Source organism: Eurytemora carolleeae, unplaced genomic scaffold, assembly GCF_000591075.1.
Source record: "Eurytemora carolleeae unplaced genomic scaffold, Eaff_2.0 scaffold22, whole genome shotgun sequence".
Taxonomy (NCBI): domain Eukaryota; kingdom Metazoa; phylum Arthropoda; class Copepoda; order Calanoida; family Temoridae; genus Eurytemora; species Eurytemora carolleeae.
This window is the reverse complement of record NW_019396028.1, coordinates 329834-342865: the sequence shown is the minus strand read 5'-3', so window position 1 is coordinate 342865 and position 13032 is coordinate 329834. Positions and strand designations below refer to the sequence as shown.

Genomic DNA, 13032 nt, shown 5'->3' with positions numbered 1-13032 from the left:
TGTAAACATTTGATATTTCAAACTTGGAATATTTTACCAAAAGAATTCAAAGTTTGATATCTACGACATTGGATTGCAAAGATAAAATTAAAGGGATTAAAATATCAGAGTTCTGGCAAAATTTCTATTCCTTTAAGGAGAATTAAAATGTAAAATGTAAAAAATATCTTATGATTAAAAAAGAACAAATCAACAATATCTGGCCTTCAACAATGGAATATTCTAGGGCTCGTGGATGCATATTTTTTAAGTCAACACAAATAAAATACACTTCAGAACTTTTTTACATTAAATGTTTATAATAGCCTTTAGCCTTGAGAATTGAGAAAGATAAAAATATTTTTTTTAAAACTAACTTTAATATAATATAATTTCTACAATAACTCTATTGGTTTTCTTATTCCTGTGATACTGATTTTCGCCATTCTTTCTTTCTTTTCNGCCCAGAGACAGTACACTGCAGTAAAAAAGATGCGTACACCTCTTAAATAACTTTCCTTGCATTAATCCTTGTTGCAATTTTTATTCAGAAGAATATTAAGAAATTAGAAATGTCGTCTTCAACTTCAACAATCTTCTATAAGAAAAAAATATCAGGATGTTTTAAATTTATACTAATAAACAGATTAAGTCAACCACTTCTTCAGTCATTTCCCATCTTAAAATTACTTCTTTTTTGTGCTTTACTTTAATTTCAATGAAAACAAAGCCCGTAGCCAGAAGTTTGCACGGTGGTGTCGATGGTGCAAAGAGGAGTGCTGATCTCCAATAAAACATAGGACTTTAAACTCAGTCTCAGGTATCATGCATGAAGCATAAATAACTTTTATCTAATATCTATAAAGTAGTAATCCTTGTTTTTGTCTGTTTTTTGTAATGTCCGATCTGCGATCATAATTCTACAGGAACCCCTATGTCAGATTTGTCTAAAATTTTAATAGTATGAAACGGTTATCAAGCGCAAAGCAAATCTAACTTTTATATACCTATATAGATACAGTTGTAATCTCTGTTTGCAGCTTGTCTGTTTGTTTGTCCGTTCATGACTCAGGAACGGCCCTGGACCGATTTTCATCAAGTTTTGAATGGGGGATAATTGGGTTGGGAAACACACGGGATTGTTAGCTCAATTTGGTTTATATGTTCAAACTTCAAAGTTGAGTAGGTTGACTTTTATAGGGAATTAACTATAGGTTTAAATGTATATCATTTACGTTAGACAAAAAACTCTGCACTGGCATGCTTTTCGTTTAATTTTAACAAGATTCTTATTAAATTTGAAATATACCTAGACAGAGACACTCTTCAAGGACTTCAAGATTTGATATTTCTATATTTCTTGTTTTCATTCATGTTTATCCGATAAAATGTTTTAATACTGCTGTGTATGTATGTATGTATACATACAATTTATAAATTTAAAATCGTTTACTGAAATGGTGAAATAACACATGAGGCTGATGCATATTTGCAATGGTATAACTGAGAGGACGTTTTATAGTATAAAATCTGTATGACTAGAATCAGAAAAAAGTCCTAGAAAATAATGTAAAACAATTATATGACGTTCTTGGAAAAATTAGGAGCGCAATTTCATTTATTGTCCCCCCCCCCCACCACCACCACTGCAGAAAATATCGTAAGCCGCCCTTGTTTGCAGATTTTTTTTAATTTTAAAAAATTTTTCCTACAGGACTTAAAATTCAGAAAACATTTTTACAACAATGGTGATCCCGCTCTTTTTCCCTTTATACCCCATGGCCCCACGAACGAACCCCCAGAATACACGCCGTGACGCCATAATTCCTGGCTTGGCTTATCCCGCGCCTGCCGCATCTGTGTTGGCGGAGGCGGAGATGGCGGGACCGGTTGATAAAATCGTAGGAAAGGGTTTACACAAATTTGAATAAAATATATTTTTTAAACAACATATTTCCGAGGATATAAAACAATAGAAAGAAAGATGAAAGATTTAAAGTTTAAAACATTAAAATTCAAAAAGACTAATTAAGTAAAACTCGCGAGCCCTGATTCTTGAATTAAATTTCCCGGTTGAAACGAAAGCTGTCGGAAAATGCTATATTAACTGAAATCACAAAACCTCGCAACGGTGGGGTTTGGTCTAGCCGGCAATCCAAGCTTGCTTTTCTCGCCGGCAGCCATATTAACAACAAGACAAAGAATTTGGTCCCGACTAAATCTGCGAATAAACCAGGAATTTTTGGTGCCAGCCAACTGCTTATTGATTCAGAATGTGAGGTAAGGATATACTATTATTTTAATATTATTTTAAATGTATTTTTCAATGTTATTTCAGCCGAATTTTAGTATTAAGTTAAGTTTGTTTAGCAGAAACTGTAGTTTGGCTTGATATTGGTTTTCGTCAAGTCTGAAGTCCCTTGGGAAGTTATTACGAATATTTTATCTTTTAGAATTAATAATTCCTGATTAAGGCTGTTTAGAGAGTTTTGGGTCTATTGGAAATTACTTGTTTTTTAATAACGTTAATAATTGGGTAATTTCCTAGTATACGATTTTTGGACCCCGTNGTAGGAGGGGGGGGGGTCCAAAAATCGTTTGAGGACAGACTAAACTCTCCCCCCATTCATAAAATTTTGTTCGTGAATGACTAATCTCGTTTGTTTAACACTCGCTTCCCCAGCATATCCTAGCCGCAGCGCTTGGCCCAGAAATATTCATAAACTAACCCTTGAACTAAATTAATAAAATATACAGGGTTACCCCTAAAAGATGAGACAGTAAAGACTACCTGTAATTCATTACGTATTTTTTAAAAGGTTAAATTAAGTCTTCTCCTTCGTATATTGTCTTTCAATTGCCTATTCATTGACATGGCAACATAAGCAATAAAGTTACCGTTGCGAAGATTCCTAGGTATAAGGAAATATACGGCATAAAAAGTCTCTTTGTCGTCAACCCTGTATATGTTTAATATTATTAAGTTATCTATAAAATATAAGAAGACAATCGTATATATGTTCCCTCTGTCCGGCCAAACGGCTGAACCGAATGGACTCAATTACTGTACAAAACGTTTTCTTATTACAAGATTAGTTTTATTTTAATATATCTTATTTTTCAGGTCTGACCCTCACGAAGAGTTCATTTTTTTCAGCAAGAAACCCTGTTCAAGATGGGTACATCAGAAAAGTTCTGTTTACGCTGGAACGATTTCGAAACGAACATTAGCGTTGCGTTCCGGGAATTACGTGAAGAGAAAGACTTTTTTGACGTAACTCTAGCATGTGATGATTCATCTCAGATTCAGGCCCACAAGGTAATTCTCTCAGCTTGCAGTCCGTTCTTCAGAAATGTTCTCCGCAAGAACCCTCATCAGCATCCACTACTTTATCTCAAGGGTGTTAAATACAAGGAGATGCTTTCAGTTTTAAACTTTATGTACATGGGTGAGGTGAATGTTGCCCAAGAAGAGCTTAACTCGTTCCTAGCCGTAGCGGAGGATCTCCGTGTGAAAGGTCTCACTCAAAACAATGCTGAATCTGGTGATAAGACGAAGGCAGAATCCAAGTCCAACTCCAACAGGAATCGAGAGCCTCCTGAACGAGAACCAGGACCACCGCCCAAGCGCGCCCGACCAGTACCTTCAGCACCTTCCACACCTGCTCCGACAAACAACCGACCTTCCTCATATGAAGATGACGACATTCAGGAAGTTGTTCCAGTTAAATCTGAACCTAGAGACGTGACCACACCTTCCACAGCCATGACCACATCATCGAACAACGACTACCAGGACTCAAGTTTAGTAGAACCTGGTCAAGGTCAGGTTGCTCTAGAGGACTCCTATCAGGATGACAGCTACGATTACGGAAACTATGAAGAAGGCTATGATGATGGAAGCGGAATGATCGACCCGAACACTGGAATGCCGATTGCTGCAGGAGCTGATGGAAACAAAGGTAGGGATTTTCTGATAATTTCTAGTCTCATCCGCCTTTATTTTTTTCTTTTTTTTAATAGGCTAAAGGGTTTCTTAAAAATATTGGCGGATTATTATGCCAAGGAACATGACTGAATCGTTACCACCATAATACCACTAACACTTTCTTGATTTGTCAAGTAAATACCAAGTCATAGTTAATAATATATTTGATATTAAACTAACTTAAACACTCAGTAATTTTGGCCACACGTCTATCGAATTAAAGAATTTAAATTGAACGATTTTAGTTTTTATCCGACTTGATTTCAAAATTTGTTTTTAATTTGTTTTATTATTTAGTATATCAATTTATGCCTTGTCAATTCACTCATGTTCCTATTTGCACAGCACCAGAGAAAATTGTAAAATATAAATTTTTTGAAAATTCCAATCCAATTGGCCTTACATTTTATCTTTAATGATCAATGCAGTTTACTTGAAGCAAGATTAAATCCAATCTAATTGGCCTTACATTTTATCTAGAAAGAGCAAAGCAGTTTACTTGAAGCAAAATTAACTTAATATGTCATGTTTTTAAAATTATCTTCTGATTTATTTAAGACTGGAAGGAAAATAAGGATATAATAACAAGTGATCAGAGGCCGAATTTAAAGAATTTGAGCTGCGGCTTAAATTTTAGTCGCGCCTAAAATAGGGTTGGTTCCATTTAAAGTCGTATTCATTATCTCAAGATTTAAGCCGGCGCTCAATTGAAACCGGTTTTTGGCGGATTTCTGACACGGCTCAAATTCATTAAATTCGGACATGGGTCTTTTTCTTTCTTTTCCATCTCCTTCCAGTCTTGGTGCTGAATAAAGTAAATTTCTTCTTGTAATTAATCGTGTCTTGGGATTTGTAATTGGGTTAAAATTTGGCATGAGTGTATTTTGTCCTTTTCATATTCCCAATTAGAATAATTTAAAGTCATCTTACAGTAAATGTTTTCCTGATAACATTTTTGTTACATTTAAAACCCTAATTTGAGATTATCTTTATTTTTATAACCGGACATTATAACTTCATGCCTGGGTTAAATATCAGCCAATGGTTGGGAGAGACTCTATTAATTATTAAGAAGAATATAGTACCCACTTAATTGGCTACCTTTCGTTAAAATTGCAGCATTCCAATTTTCAAATGTAAAATTGGAGAAAGGTAACATTTAAGAGGAAAGGCAATATCACTATTTAATGGGCAACATTTGGTTTCGTTATTTTTGGAAAATTTTACAGTTTTTAAACGGAACCACATGATAAAATTTAAAGGCAGTGGCCCGGTGATATTGCTTATTATGGAAAATTCATCTAGTTGTTTTAGATTTTACACTAAATACAGTCCCTTTAAATATCCTTCTTGTTAAACTTTAATTGTACAAATTAACAGCTTGACGCTAGATGAATTTTCAGTTTATGGACCCAAGGCAATCTGCTTTTCAAAGTTTTGGCAAGTTTCACATGAAACTTTATCTTGAGAATAAAAATTTGGCCAGCAATGTTTTGGAAAAAATTTGGCTAGGAACCCATTTTCCAGATGTCAGTTCACTCGTCCCACCAGACATATCAAATTAAATCGCAATGTTTCGTTTGGGGTTTTTTGAAATATTTTCATTCCTGATTTTTACAGCAAATAAACCCATAGACTAAATCAAAACTTGTGTTTTGAATCTAGCCTACGGTGATTAAGAAACCTGTTTCTTAATATTTTGTGTAAACTATGGGTTGAGATCAATTCAATAAGGGAAATGAAATCTTGCGATTTAGATATATCTGACGAAGTTTTTGGATCCCATCATGTCTAGTAATATTTTTGGAACCCAGTGCCATTTTTGGCGCATTATTTTTTTTTGTCTGAACTGCACACACAGAGCGTCACAACACCGCTGAAGAGGATTTCTGAACACCAAGAAAGCAGATTGTTTTGATGGAACATCGGCAGCGAATGAGAAGGGAGTAAGTATGGGGGTGGTTATGAATTCTATTGCCTCAATTTTTGGGTTGGTCCATGTAAAATAAGAACTTATTCAAAAAGGTTCACATTGGATCTTATATAAATCTGCAAGACATTGATATGTCTCACAATTATAAATCCACCAGACTGATCAGTTGTAGATGTGTATATTTATGAAAGGATTAATTTTTATATACGAACTAGTTTCTGATCAGTCTGAATAAATTAGAACAATTCTTACAACAAGCATTCTTTGACATAATTAAAGCGCATGCGAATAACTTGCAGAAGTTCGTCATTAGGGCTTTAGGCTGTATGTGATGTCTCTTTTAAGAAACTTTTGATTTTCTCGCTAGTTTTTACAAATAATGACTCGAGAAATATTGCAAACTTTGATAGAATAACGATATAATCGGTTACTTAATATAGCAGATTACACTAAAAATACTTTTTAGCTGTCTGTATCCTTAAATTTATTGCTCACACGGCAAATTAAGCGTCATAGGACTTTTACTTACTTTGGTTCCTGATGAAAAGAGTACGGGTCTACTCAAATTAGCTTTGAATTCAGGTTGCTTTTGGTTCTTCTGTCCTTTTTTGTACCTTGAGTTGACTTTTTGTTCTTGTAGAGGCTGAAATATTCGCTCAGATGGAGTTCATGAGCAGTGGGAACTGGCGATGCCTTCAATGTGACTGCTTGATGTCCAAACAAAACATGTTTTTTCATGTCGAGGCCAAACATATGAAGTCCAGTGGTTACTATTGTCAGGAATGTGGAAAATTTTGTTCAACCCTGAAAGCGTTAAATATTCATAAGTCTAGATTTCACAAGACAAAGTTTTAATATCAATAAATTGTTCCTGACTAATATCAAGGTCTTTTAGATGATGTGACAAGTAGGTTTGAAAGTGGAAGGCTTGTTAATTACTGTCCGTATTGTGAATACTCGAGCATACATAATAAAGGTGATGTGATCCGTCACATTAACACTGTCCATACACTAGGCAATACTGTGTCTTGCAGTATCTGCGAAAATTTGTTTAAAAATTCCTATTCTCTGAAAAAACACATGAAAAGGAAACATATGTGATTTGAGATCTGCTACGGGAGAGCAGACTTGGGACTCTGAAACTGGGTTAGTTCTCTGGGAATGCAAGTTCTGTTCTCAAATCTCAGAATTAGATCAACATATTTCGTCATTTGAAGCAAAGCATTTCATTTCCTCTGGTTACCCCTGCTCCTATTGTGATAAGATACTACTAAGTAAAAGTGCATTTCTAACTCATGTTCCTCGATTTTATAGATTATAATTTTAGACATTGATGTACTGGTGAATTCAAAACTGTTTGTTAGCTACGAGTCTGGACAACGACTCTGGAACTGTTATGATTGTGATTATAAGCAAAAACTGAGAAAAGATGTTCAAAAGCATATCGAAAGAAGACATTTAGATATTAGTCTTCCCTGCCAAATGTGTCCAAGCATACTGTCAAGTAGAATTGAGCTGAGGACACATGTCAGATCAAAGCATGGAGTTTTAAAAGAATCTTTTTTGTAGTTAACATCTTCCTGTCCGTCAGTAAATCTCTTGAATGGTTTGTTGAAAAAATTTCTTGTCCTGTCCATAATCTCCCAGTTATTTGTCCCAAAAGCAAATTTTGAAAAGTACAACATTATTTTTTTCTGTCCTAGATCTTGTGGACCTAAGGGTCACTGAAAAACTAGTTGAAGAGAGGAATGAGAGCGGGCAAAAAATCTGGTCCTGCACGGAGTGCAGTTTTTCCCGTACTGGAAAGTGGGGTGTCCAACGTCATATTGAGCAAAAACATCTTGGACTTTTCATCCAATGTCATATTTGCAGTGCAACTTTTTCCCGCAGAGACAAGCATAGGGCACATGTGAAAAAGCATATCCTATCATAAGTATTTTGTAGGTCATCTAAGAAACATGATGTTCAAAACTTGTCTGGAAAATGGGGAGCAAATTTGGTGTTGCGCAGCCTGTGAATTCCAAACCAAGAAGACCACAAATATAGAAGATCATATTGAGGCCAAGCATCTTCAGACTAGAATTCAATGTCCTTTGTGTATAGCTGACTTCACTACTTCAAGTTATATGAAAAAGCACATGAAAAAAATGCATAGCGTAACTAACGTTTAAGTTTGTAATCTGTGATAGGATATGAACTTGCTGCTGATAAGATGATGAAGTTCAAAGATGAAACTGGTCTCACTCGATGGCAGTGCACCGATTGTCAATATATTGCTAAAGACAAGTCGAATGTTTTTAAGCACATTGAAAGGGTGCATCTTAATCTGTCTTATTCCTGCCCTATTTGTGGAGCATTATTTCGATCTAGGGCTAACTTAACAATACATATGAAAAAGCATTGAAATACAGATAATCAGTTCCATGTACTTACATCATTTATTTTTTTTCAGAAATGGTTCATTCCAAAATGAAGCGCTTTAAAGATCATAATAATTTGAGCTTCTGGACTTGCATCGAATGCGAATATACATCTAAAAAGAGCAGTGACGTATTTAAGCATGTAGAGCGTGTTCATTTAGATCTAAATTATTTTTGTCCCATCTGCCCTATCACATTTAAGTCTAAAACTGATCTCAGAGTTCATTGTAAAAAGATTCATCAGTCTCTTCCGTTCTTATAAAGTTTTGATTTAATGTTATCCTAGACTATTCTTTTGTTGATACTGAAGTGGATCTGAAGATGAGGCAAGGGTTGGATCCTGGGGGGCGTAAAATTTGGATGTGTTTGGTGTGTCCGTTTAGTCATGAAAAAAAGCATAATACTTCACGACATGTTGAAGTGAAGCATGTTGATTTCCAAATTCAGTGTCATATTTGTTGCAAACTTTTCAGTTGTAGGGAATTTTTAAGACAGCATATGAATGTTCACAGATACTAAATCGACTTATTTAGAAATATTAAAATATTTAACATATTATGGAAGGTCTGACTGATCTCGAAGAGTTGGAGCGGCAGGTCTCGAGTATAATGTCGTCAGCTCAGGATTCAAAGGGAAAGAAAGTTTGGGTTTGTGACAAGTGCAGTTACTCGTGTAAAAATGCTAATAATGTGAGGAAACATGTTGAACGTAGACATCTTGCGTTTCATATTTCTTGTCAATTCTGTGCCAGAGTGTTTTCATGTAGACATGATCTTAATCAGCATTGTAGGATTCATCACAATGTTCTGAATTAATAAAAAATTTATAATGAATGTTTTTAATTAGTTCTCACACTACAGCAGTATGCTGACACTGTCCGGGATAAGATGGTTCAGCAAATCGATAAAAAAGGATTGTGAATTTATCTTTTTCTTTTCTCCACATCATGGGATAGTTATGTTTTATGGGTTTTATTCGATTCATTCTGTTAGAACAAAATTCACAATCTAAGGTGGGAAATACTGGCAATGTCGGGAATGCGAGTTTTGGAATCGCAAAACATCGGCGTTATATAGGGAGGACTGGAACCTTTAAATACATTTTTATTTTATCTTATCTTTTAAATAGCTTTGGACTTTCTCAGCCTTGAACTATTCTTTACTTAAACAGTCTCTCCTGTAAATAATTAATATTTGTTTAAATTTACCAAAATTTTCAAAATGCTTGATGGACTTGTCAGTATAAAATGTACGCTAGTGCCTCTATTTTCAGACTTTTTTTCCTAACTTTGTACCATAAGTGGCTTAGGGGAAACAAGTTTTACTTAAAGGCCCAATTTTTCCCTTTTTTATGATGTTCCTTCTTCGTTAGGCACATTGAAGAAAATCATGTTATACTGGAATAGTTTCCTTTTTTAGGAATCGATTCAATTGTAAAAGGAAAGATGTTCAGTTCTACTTCGAATGATAAGGGAAGATTGAAAATATTTTTGTTAAAACTAGGATTTTTTCTTTAAAAAATGTGACTTTAATATAACTTTTTCACGCAATTATATTTTCATACCTTCAGCGCGGATGGTCTTGCACTGAATGTGGTTATTTCAGCACAAAAACCACAAACTTATATAAACACATTGAGAGACGGCACCTCTTTTTATCTGTCAGTTGCAATGTTTGTAATAAGACGTTCCGCAGCAGGGACGATCTAAATGTTCATATGAGGATTCATTCACTGTTGATGTAATTTAAAGTGATATTTTAGAACTGTTGGATGCCATGTGGAGCAAAGTATTATTAGCTGATGACGGAGCAGGGTTCTCCTGTTCAGATTGTCAATACATGTCGAAGAATAAGCGTGCCGTTTTCGAGCATGTCGAATCAAAACACGTTCAAGGTTCCGGTCATCATTGTCCTGTCTGTGATCATCTGTGTCGATCTCTTAATGCTTTGAGAAGCCATGTAGTAAGAAAACACGGTTCGTCTAGTTTCACAAAACTTTCTGTAATTCTTAACCAATGCATGAGAAATTGAACTCATGTCAAATATTTCTTGTTTTTACTTAATAAATATATTTTAGAAGTTGATGAATTGCTTAGAACTAAATATATAAAGCGCCGGGATTTGAAGGATTGGAAATGTTTAGAGTGTGGCTATACGACCTCTTACCAAACAAATATGAAAAATCACATTGAAGCACATCATTTGAATATAGGAACTAGATATGAATGCCAGTACTGTCATGCTAAACTTAAAACCAAAAATTCATATCAGGCACATAAATCCCGATGTCGGGATAGGCCTCAGGTTCAGGACTTAATTTTGCCGACCTTTGTATGAGTTGTGCTGTGCTATACTGTGTTAATCCATTTTATCAATGTTAAATTGTATTCAGACTTTCAAAATAAATGATTATATTTTAGACTTGCTACAGTCAATGATTCGACGCGAAGTGTCTGGTGCTTTTCAATGCTCAGAGTGTTCATATTCATCCCCTCATCGTACAAATATACTTAATCATGTCGAGTCTCAACATACAGTGTCGTCTGGGTACATATGTCCGGTCTGTTCCAAGTTTTGCAAGACTAAAAATGCGTTTTCACTGCACAAGTCTAGATACAAACATTATTCTTCATAATAAAAATAAAATCAAGAAAATTAACAGATTTGCGTGATGTTTTGAGATCGATGAGTATTCCTAACCCTTCCGGGTTCTCATGTCAAGTTTGTGGGTTTCAAACTAATCGTCAGTCAACAATGGATGTCCACATCGAGGTTCAGATCACTTAAAGAAATTAGTCATTTTTGGTAAGGGGGGGGGGGGTCATTAAATAACTTTTTAATCTCTAAATGATCTTTTTGGTTTAGGCTAAACATATTCAAACAGAAGGATTCGCTTGTGAACATTGCAGTAAACTTTGCAAAACTAGAAACTCCCTAAATATTCATAGACATAGATACCATAGATAAAATAAACATTGAAACTGGATAAATTTTAGAATATATTGACGATCTGGAGGAAAGGATTGATGCTCACGTAGGGTCAGTCGAGGGTGCATATCTGTGTCTCTCCTGTCCGTATTCCACCCCCAATAAAGCAACTTTGAGATCTCACATTGAAGCTAAACATGTGAGCACTGGGGGGTTTTGTTGCGATGCTTGTCCAAAAATTTGTCCAACAAGACATGCGTTAAAAATGCACAAACTTCGAATTCATAAATTTTAGCTTTCGTGTCTGAGGAGCTTGACCATCAGATAAAGGATCTGATGTACAGAAATCTGTCTGGTATATACTGTTGTCAGAAATGTGATTATCAGACACAACACCAGCCCGTTATGAAAGATCATATAGAAGCAAAGCATGTCTCAGGTCCAGGAATAGTGTGCCAAATTTGTTTCCGTGTTTGTCCAACCAGAAAGGCCATGAAGATGCATATTTATAGATCAAAACATTATCAATAACTATTATTTATTTTAGAATTAAATAATTTGCTGAGAAGTATGGTGTTGAAACTTGAGTCTGATCTATTTGGTTGTGCGCAGTGTGAATATTCAACCAAGTTTAACACTACTATACTTGATCATATTGAATCAAAACATGTCATTACTGGTGGTTTTACTTGCCCTGTCTGTACAAATGTTTGCAAAACTAGAAAGGCCTTAAAGATGCACATTTATCGAAAACATCAATAGGAAACATGTATTTTTTTAGATCTTGATCTGGAAATAAAAAGAAAGATTTGGAAATCTGAGGATAAGTTATTTCATTGCTGTGATTGTCAATATTCCACTAGTTACTATACAACTATCCTGAATCATGTCGAGTCTAAGCATATCTCAACTCCGGGATTTATTTGTCATCTTTGTAATAAGTTCTGTCCTACAAGAAATGCTTTGAAATCGCATACTACAAAGCAACATAAAATGTAGTTTTTTTTTGTGTTTAGATTACGACACTTACATTAAATCGAAAATGGCGAAGAACGGAGTTGATTGGCAATGTCTGGAGTGTGGAAAACTTTCTCGGGTTAAAACTAATATTTATGAACACATTGAATCCATTCACACTGATTTCCCTGGTTACCTTTGTCCCTACTGTAATAGAACCTGCAAATCGAGAAATGCGCTCAGAGCACACAAGTTCCGCGAGCATAATTACGGACACCCATCTTCCTAAATATTGAAATTTATTTTTAATACATTATAGATATAGCAACGATATTCCGAGAAAGCATAGAGATGAGAGGTCCAAATGATTACACATGTTTACTGTGCGGCTACCTAGCTAAGAAAAAGCATCATGTTGAGAATCATATTGAGGCAAATCATGTGAGAAGTGAGAAAGGATATACTTGTGAAACTTGTCTTTCGTCTCATTCAACCAAAAACTCGTTAAACGTCCATAGATCTAAATTTCACAGTAAGAAAGCCATTGAGCGATTTAATTTTATGTAAACTTTTTAGTATTTAATTTTGATGATATGATGTACGAGACGGAGGAGGAGTATGTGTGTACAGTGTGCGAGTATAGATGTCCAAAAAAGCAGAGAATGGTCTATCATATTGAAGCCAAGCATGCTTCAACCCCTGGATATCAGTGTAGTCTATGCAAGAAAGAATGCTCGACTAAAAATGCTTTTATGATTCATAAATCTCGGTTTCACAGGAGATGACTGTATTTTATTTAAATGCTCAAAGATTAAATATATTTGTCTA

At 35.0% G+C, this 13032-nt stretch overlaps 1 protein-coding gene across 50 annotated transcripts in view; it reads left to right on the top strand.

Annotated features, from left to right (window-relative positions):
* The first annotated feature begins 2124 nt into the window (after positions 1 to 2124).
* LOC111694928 (protein abrupt) overlaps positions 2125 to 13032 on the top strand; it is a 36516-nt gene continuing 25608 nt past the window's right edge. For 23 of the 50 annotated variants that reach the window (XM_023463994.1, XM_023464003.1, XM_023464079.1 and 20 more), the window contains exons 1-2: positions 2125 to 2259; positions 3104 to 3941. In XM_023463994.1, the coding sequence (XP_023319762.1) occupies positions 3155 to 3941 (787 nt within the window). In that variant the 5' untranslated portion in view covers positions 2125 to 2259; positions 3104 to 3154. The other 27 variants (XM_023464348.1, XM_023464295.1, XM_023464367.1 and 24 more) reach the window with 15 other exon arrangements.